The following is an 8,740-nucleotide window of genomic DNA, read 5'->3' as shown; positions in this document are numbered from 1 at the left end:
TCGATGGCCATTTGCAATTTCTGAATTTGGATGCAGATATGAAACGTGTTAAATCTGATAACGGTGACAAAGTGCTGCGGTCGTCTGCAGACTCGACTTACGCCACCTGGTGGTTTCACCTTGTACCTGAAGCGTGGTGTTGTCTGGTACACATGTGGAATCAAACCAGCGAGTGGATGTTGATTGAGTTTTACTGAGCCCGTCCTTGCCGTCATAAAACATGAGCTACGTCGTTGAATGTTCAAACTGTTTTCAGATATGTTGTTGATTGTTTTGTTTGTATTCAGATATGATGTGTGTATTGGAATTTTGAGGAGAACATGTATTTGTATAAATGGATCCTGGCAGAGGAGCAGAGTTTTAGGTCGTTGTTATTTTTATCTTTTCTTCCATTCGTTTTAAAACTCTGTATCGAAAGGAATGGTTCCATGTTTTTGGAAAATGTGCTTATTAGTTTAAGAGAATGAAAAGATGGATTATCACTGTCCAGTCTCTCTCATCAAAATCAAGCTTAAGATCAAAGTTAGCTTAGCACAACAAGTTGAAGCGGGGTAAAAAGGAAGCTAGCTCTAAGCTAAAGCCAAACAAGAGGAGGCTAGCTCTATCTAAAGCTACAGCCAAGAGTTAGCTTAGCTTAGCACAACAAGTTGAAGCGGGGTAAAAAGTAAGCTAGCTCGAAACCAAAGCAAAACAAGAGGAGGCTAGCTCTATCTAAAGCTACAGCCAAGAGTTAGCTTAGCTTAGCACAACAAGTGAACAGCTAGCAAGTGAAAATGTGTTTTTAATCATGTTTAAGCAAAGGCTAAGATAACTTCCGATACTTTTGGCCGAGCTAATCATAGCATGAGTTAAATAGTAAATTTAGTAAGATAAGTAAACGTTTCCCTCTGCTTCCAGTCTTAGTGCTAAGCTACGCTAACTTAATTCCATATTCACCGTGCAGTCATGTGATATCATCATCTTACTCAGAAAGTGCAAACTATTGATTTAAATGTAGTTGAGGCGTCACAACTTCAAAATCAAACGAGAACAATTGGTTCATGTTTTTTCGTGGCAAGGACGAAACCAGTAAAACCAGAACGTGGCAACAGACCCACCTTCAATCTGAGAGCGATCCCAATACCTCTGTGTTCACAAATCAACATTGCACAGTCCACCCCATGTTATATCTTTGGCATATAGAATATGGCATCGTATATAAGAAGGTACGTTAAAGTCACGTCAGACAGAAGAACATTATTCAAGTTACACTTTGAAGAAGATTAAATACAGATTTTCCTGTAGATCCTTGTTAATAAAACAAAAACATGAGCTTAGACAGACCCAGGATCAGACTTTATAACGATGGGATAGATGTTCATCATCCAGGCGAAGCTGAGAGAACCCTGCCTGTCGTTTTGTACCAGCCTCTAAAATGGCCACAGTGAGTGTGTGTGAGCATGTGAACAGTGCTCCACTGTCCGACAACAATAAGAATGACTGCATGTGTTGAGAGACACTGTGCGTCTCTATCAGTGTGTGTGTGTGTGTGTGTGTGTGTGTGCACGCTCACACCACCCCTGCCTCATTTACATAGATGCAATCACACCTAGCATTTCTTCCTTTCCACACAGGCAGGAGAGAAGAAGTGTGGAGTCGTCCACTGAGCGTTGTGAATCAAAGTCCATGACACGTTCTAAATCTGCAGTCGTACGCTGATTTACGCCCTGGCACTTTACTTCCTGTTTATTATCAGAGGCCGGAGCATGTGATGCGTCCAGCGAGCCAGCCCGGCAGTCAGTGGTTCAGACCAAGTGGTTTGGCCTAGTGGGAAGCCGCGGGACAGACAATGGCAGCACTGTGTGGCTGAAGTGCCTTCGGTGTCAATGACTCTGCCAGCAACTGAGACTGGCAGATCCAAAATGGCGGAGTGCAGAGAGCCCTGCTGGTGCTCGTCATGCTCTAAACAGGGGCAGTTTGATCCCTCTTTTGGGAGGGAGGGGGGGGGGGGGGGGGGGGGGGGTGGTTCAGCTCTCTGTTGGTTCTCTTTTCATATCGGAGGTGGGGGGGGGTTATAAACGGGGGGGGAAAGTGGTGCAGCGCTGCTCCAGATAATCTGCTGGCATTTTGATTTGTTCTACGGGGCGAAAGGGAAGGAGAGCGAGCCGGTGGGAGAAGTTCAACCAGAGTCTCCTCGCTCCCTGAAGTCCAGCTCGGCTCGGCCACCGGTGGAACTGAGATGTTCAGGTCTCCAGAAGGTCCGGGGTCCGGGTTCTGATCGGGAATAAGTCACGGGAGGAGAAGGAGGAAGCGAAAGAAAAGAAACATATTAACAATCCTGCAAAGTGGACTATGGGAGGAGGTCAACATTAGCTTCAGATGTAAATAAGATGGACGACAAGTCTCAGCGTCCTTAAGCTGCAATATCCCAAAACGTTGGAGTTATGAGTCAGAGTCAGGACACTAGAGGTGAAGCTGTCAATCATAAAGCTTCACCAAGATTTATAGCATCACATAACTGAGAAACAGGAATTTGACGTGTACTCTGACTTTTTGGTTTGGACCATGTCCCATCTACTAACATGAAGGAGGCCGAATTCATGACCTATACTCCTGCCAGCCACCAGGGGGCCATGGAGATGTTTTGTTTTCACGTCTTCCATCTTTATTTAGCGTCCGCGGGGAAACGATCAGAGGAACTTACTCGTGTTGTGATGCAGCTACACGGCCGTGGAGGGAGAGTGACTCTGAGGAGGACAAGAGAAACCGTCACATTGTATATTCTGCACTAAAGTGTGCACGTATACGTGTGCACGAGCGGCAATCCCCCCCCCCCACCCCCCCCCTTTATGTTGTTGAATATGTGCATATCTCTGTCTGTGTGTTTGCCCTCATCTGTTTGGGCTGCGTGTGTCCGTCTGTCTGTCAATCTGCTGCGAGCAAAGTCTGTTTGCCAATCTGTCAAATTCTGTTTGCTAGATAAGGAGATTCACAGAATGTGTGTCTGTGTGTGTGTGTGTGTGTGTGTGTGTGTGTAGACAGAACAAATTCATTTTAACTCTATCATGGCGAAGCTAGTCAGGTATTTCTGTTTACTTACAGCTAAGAAGACGCTTTCTGTCTTTACTTTATGAATATATAGAAATGCTTTGCAAGGGAATTGTTCCCATGCTGATAAAAAATGTAGCTGACGCGTTTTATTAAGTTTTATTCACGTTACACAGCACATGGGAATAATTGTGCTTCATTACGAGTTAAAAATTAAAAAAAACGGCTAGCGTTGTGTGTTTCCTTCATCGTACGTCATTTGGGTTTTAACAGAGTAAAACGTCAGATTTCTCTGGGTTTTAATTTTCTTTATAGACATTTTGTATAATGTATAAAGATCCAGCTGTTTATAGAAATTTAAAAAAATAACTGTTATAAGATCTTTAAGTCGTCATATTAAGGATTATTTTTTATTTTGCACAAACATAACGCACAGGAAAAGACAAACAAGTGATTGTGCTGGAAAGAAAATGTAAAACTTAATCCGTTTTAGTTTTCACCTAAAAAAAGAAATCATGCCCGGAGATCAGGCAAATTACTGCTGATTAGAAAATGAAATATTTCAGGCATCTGGGGTCAGTGACCATGTGATTACAACCTCTCCGCTTGGAGTCCGGCTGGGAAAGAGGCTGTTCCACGACATCCCTGTTTCTGTACTGTCGAGAAAAAGCTGAAATATATATATTTAAAGATATATAAGAGTTTCATAAGATATAAGATATAAGATAAGATGTAAGAGTCCACTTCTTCTCATCTTGCTCGATTAGTTAGGAAGCGAACGACATGTAACCTAACTGAAGAAACTGAAATGATGAATAATAATAATACATTGATTTATATTATATTTACTTCTCAAGTCAAAGTTACCAAGTGCTTCACAAATAAAAGATTGCAAAAGATGCATTAAAAGAAAACGAACACAGTCATGAAAAGAATATAAACACTAATAGTTGTACCAGAGAATTTCAGCATGACCACCCCTCACATTAATAAAAATAGATTTCTGTAGAATCAGGACTGTGGTAAGATGAAAGAACGTTTTCAGCTTTGATTCAGAGGAAGACCCAGGACAGGACGTTCCAGAGCCTCTGAGCTTTTCTTTAAAAATCTCTGTCTTTAGCCAAAATACATAAAAGCTGATTATGAACATATTGTTGTAATTAAATAGAATCATTAGTAATATTCGCTGCAGCAGCCTCAGAGCCCTGCATCCTGATGATTCCCTCACAAAGTCCTGTCAGGCGCCTCCTGGGCCCCAGAGTTCCTCTCTCCTGGTTTTACCCTCCGCACGTTTCAGATTTGAATCAAACACAACGACGTGTCGAGGATTTTCTCCAAATAGAAAATGTTTCCGGTCCCTAAGGAATCACTCAGGCGTGTTTTAAAGCCCACCTGTGAGTAACTTGTTGAGCCAGAGCTTCTCCTGGGGTCCCTCCCAGACGCCGGGGATCCCCCCTCCTTCTGACTGCCCACGGAGGAGGAGTCGGAGCAGCTACTGTGGACTGAGGGAGGGAGAGAGAGAGGGAGGGAGGGAGGGAGGGAGAGAGGGAGAGAGAGTTAACAGACACACACACACACTCAAAATGTATATTTGTCTCTTTTTGCTTCAGGTGGTGCAGCAGCAACACATTGAAATAATGACACCAACCTGCTTACTGGCCCAATTTGCATGCATGGTTCGATTCTCATTTGCATCGTGTGTGTGCGTGTGTGTTTGTGTGTTTGTGTGCGTGTGCGTGTGCTGTATAATGTTAAAATTATACAGCCACAATGTTCTGTTGAAATTAAAAATGGAGGTGGTACAGAGAGAGAGACAAAGAGGGGAGTCGGAGTGAGGAGGCAGATTTCTCATCCTGTTCAATGAATTTCTAACACTGTGTCCCAGAGGACAATTCATGCATTGAAATCCTGAGCCGCTGCACTCAATGAGACCCCTGGTGGGCAGAATGAGTATTACACCGCTGGGTGAATGGGGACTGGCTTCGGCTCCGGGGCCACAGCGGCTGGACGGAGGCTGGACGGAGGCTGGACGGAGGCTGGACGGAGGGGAATCATTTGTCTCTGTTTGATTTGTCATGTTTGAACCCTGTGGACCGGCCCCTGGTCTCAAAGAGGAACCCTGACCGTAGAGTTCCTCAGTGACGAGGATCAGGTTCTCATTCCGGCCTCTGATGCTCCGGCTGTTTTATTCTTCTGTCAGAATATCGTCTGTGTTGGGAACCTGTTGCTGATTATATGTGTGGATGGGAGAGAACTAAACCTGCTGTTGATATTAAATCTCATTTAGATTTCTCTTACTCAAGTTCAGGTTCATGTTCCTCCTTCAATATAAAACATAACTGATGTTCCTGATAAGGTTTAAAAAGCTGAGATCTTCTATATTTATTATTATTTCAGATTTTTTATTAACATAAACAATGGACTTAAATTTTTTTTTTAAATGCCACTATCAATAACTATATAATTACTGTGTATAAAACACATCTTGGTTACAGAATGTCAACTGTCTTCACATCATATCAACTCAGGAATAAGAAATGCACAAGATAAATCTGCAATAACCATCAAAGCAACTTTTCTCATGTTTCATTGATGAACTTCGTATAGAAACCTTTTCTCAGAGACGCAGAGAGAGAGAGAGAGAGAGAGAGAGAGAGAGAGAGAGAGAGAGAGAGAGTGATGCTTGTGATGGGATTTGATCACAGCTGCAGTAGAATGTGTTTCTAAAGTCGGGCTCCATATTCTCTGCAGGCACGTCACAGCGCTTCACAACTTTCAAAGTGTGTGACAAATATCAAAAATTCATAGTGTGTGTGGGTGGGGGGGGGGGAGAGTAGGATTGAAATATTTCATATTTTATACATATATATAAATATATATATTTTTGTATATTTATACATCACATTAGCTGTTTTCAGACTTGGAAATTGGTCATTCATTGGAGTTTGTCTTTCACATCTGAAGAACACAGCAGGAGATCATCCAGGCGGGGGGGGGGGGGGGGACGTATTACACAAGTCTTCTCTTGTTACTAATTTATCTTTTCCCAACATAATGACACCGGCTATAAGATGACGGGTCCTGTTAATGATCCTCAGATTGCATCTAAGCTTTAAGTGCATTTCTCCAGTGCATCTCGGACCTGAGCCCCCCCCCCCCCCCCTCGTGCTAGGAGACTGGTCCAGATGCTCCAGATGTGTGTCGGGTGGTGCTCACCTCTGTCGTTGAGGCTGTAGATGGAGTCCAGCTCTGAGCCGGGGGTTCCAGAGGCGTCCAGCAGCAGTTTACTGGAGATGCCCATGCACAGGGACTCCTTCAGGCACAGCTCTGGGACGGGGACACAGGGAGGACACATTCTTTACACAAACACAGCTTTAACAGGAAGTGTTTCTGTGAAGCTTGTTTCAGTCTCATGAGCGAGTGCTCCAGGTTTCTGGTGACTACGTTACCCATAATGCACCTCAAACACTTCAGGGTGAGTTGAGCTAAGTCAAGTTAAGAAAAATCTGTTCTACACTTCATCTGGAACTCCGTGCAGTGAGTCCTAATGCTGAGGAGTCAGAGGTCAGAGGTCAGAGGTCGCACCCACTCTACCTGTGTTGCTGATGGCGTGAGTCCACAGCAGCTGTGCGATGTCATGAGTCCAGGCCTCCCGGCCCTCCCGGTCCTTCGCCTGCAGCGTGACGCAGTCCCGGGTTCGAGGAGCCTGACGAACCCAGACTTCAAACTTCAGCCCGTCGTCGCCCACTCGCTGAGTCAGACCCATCTCACCCGTCTGCGGGGGGGGGGGGGGGACACGTGAGGTCGAGGTGATAAGATCAGAGATAGTGTGTGTGTGTGTGTGTGTGTGTGTGTGTGTGCGCACCTTGATGCTGTGCTTGTAGCTGTAGGCCGTGCGTCCGGGCCCCGGGCTCCTCTGCTTGGTGAAGATGACCACGTGCTGGTAGAGGAAGACGTTCCTCGCGCCCGCCCTCTTCCTCCGACCTCCGCCACACACCATCAGCTCGCCCTGCCGCACCAGCTCGCCGCGCTCCGCCACGGGGGTCTGACATCACACAACACACACACAGACACACACACACACACACACACACACACGTTAGGATGCAGTCGTCTTGTCCTGAGGTCAAGGCTCCGGGTCCTCATCTGCATTTCTGTGTTGATTTCTGTCCTAAGAGGCCGTTTAAGTAAAATCCTGTTTTTCATTGGCAGTTGAAGTGATTGGCTGCAGTGGGGGTGAAAAACCCCGCCTCCTCCATGTCAGTGGATGGGACATGGACCAAGAAAACATGGTTTCTGTCATTTCAGCTAGTTTAAAGACTGGAAAACAATGTTCTCAATTCCAGCACAGAATCACGACAGAGGAGAATTGTTGCGACGTTGTGTAGTTGCGTTGTGACTCGTTCCCTCGTCTGTGTGTTGGATCTCTTCTCTAATTGGCCGCCTGACTCACGTCTTTTGTAGAAATGTGACTTTATTGTTCGTAGCGATTACAGGGCTGAGGCTCCGACCAGAGGCAGGGAGAGGTTGATGAAAGTCAAACCTTACGTAACGCTCCTTAAAAGACCCACGCAGGAGACGCACACAGACACACAAACAGCAAAACACCACGACAAACTGGCTCACACTCGCTCGCACAATAAAATGAAAAGGGGAAACAACCGGTGACAAAAGAAGTTAAATCTGTAGAGAAGTGAGGGTCACAGTACAAGTGATGCTTCATGCACATTCTGAACACCCACATGCACACCTACACACACACAGACACACACACACACCTGCACTTCACAGGCATTTTACTGCAGCAGCGATGTGAAGTGAAGTAGCTCAATGGGAGCGTTTGTGCCTCTGTGAGGGGGGGGGGGGGGGGGCTCTGTGTGTTTGTGTGGGAGAGAGTCCGACATTTGTCACGACCAGCTCTGAACCACACTGCTGTGTCGGGGGGGGCACACTACAGGCTGATAAACTCCAAAGCTGTTTTCTGAAATCCACGTCCACAGCCGACGGGTTCATTCCTCCTCTTTATATCATCTCTGGGTCCAGTGTGTCCATAGAGTGAAACACAACTTCATACAGGAAACGTGTGCTGGGAATAAAACCAAACCAGCAGTAAAATGTCTCATAAAGACCAACAGGTTTTAATTATTTAAACGTTTCTTTTATTTATTCTAACGTTGGCTTTAGGATCAATAAGGACTCAGATTTTATTGATGTGTTTCTTACTCTATGAATGAAATGAGTGTGTGTGTGTTTTTCATCTTGTCTTTGATGGATTCTAATCAACTTAATCAATGTGCTGATAAAGAATTGAATTGAATTGATAAGTAGATAAAGCAAAGTCAAAACCTTCTGATCACCCCCTGGTGGCTGGCTGCAGTAATGTCAAATACATTTTCTTCCCAATGATGGTTTTTGTCATTTTAAGTTTTAGCTATCACACTGCTGTTTGTTCATGTTTCATTAATTTTGATTTAAAGTATTTATTTTGAAACCTCATGATTGACAGCTGACACTGACTCGTGATTGGTCTTAGACTAAGAGAACACGTCCGTATTGTGTCGGTAAGTGAACCTCACGTTATCGTCCAGTGGTCGATCGAATGGGAGAAAAAGAGAATATGATCCAGAATTAAAAACCATTAGATTCCCTTCTTCAAAGCGTCAAACTGTAAATAACGAGCTTTAGATAAAGGGAATAAACGCGCTAATGATTC

At 44.7% G+C, this 8,740-nt stretch overlaps 1 protein-coding gene across 1 annotated transcript in view; it reads right to left on the bottom strand.

Annotated features, from left to right (window-relative positions):
* Positions 1–2,060: 2,060 nt before the first annotated feature.
* The window catches only part of arhgef40 (Rho guanine nucleotide exchange factor (GEF) 40), a 28,025-nt gene continuing 21,345 nt past the window's right edge, over positions 2,061–8,740 (bottom strand). Inside the window, 6 exon segments of the mRNA XM_053416142.1 lie at positions 2,061–2,253; positions 2,684–2,726; positions 4,420–4,529; positions 6,244–6,354; positions 6,622–6,802; positions 6,893–7,072. Coding sequence (XP_053272117.1) covers positions 2,700–2,726; positions 4,420–4,529; positions 6,244–6,354; positions 6,622–6,802; positions 6,893–7,072 — 609 coding nt within the window. The 3' untranslated portion in view covers positions 2,061–2,253; positions 2,684–2,699.

The sequence above is a fragment of the Pleuronectes platessa genome, chromosome 23 (genome assembly GCF_947347685.1).
Source record: "Pleuronectes platessa chromosome 23, fPlePla1.1, whole genome shotgun sequence".
NCBI lineage: Eukaryota > Metazoa > Chordata > Actinopteri > Pleuronectiformes > Pleuronectidae > Pleuronectes > Pleuronectes platessa.
The sequence above is the reverse complement of the archived record's forward strand: the minus strand, read 5'-3'. Positions and strand labels throughout refer to the sequence as shown.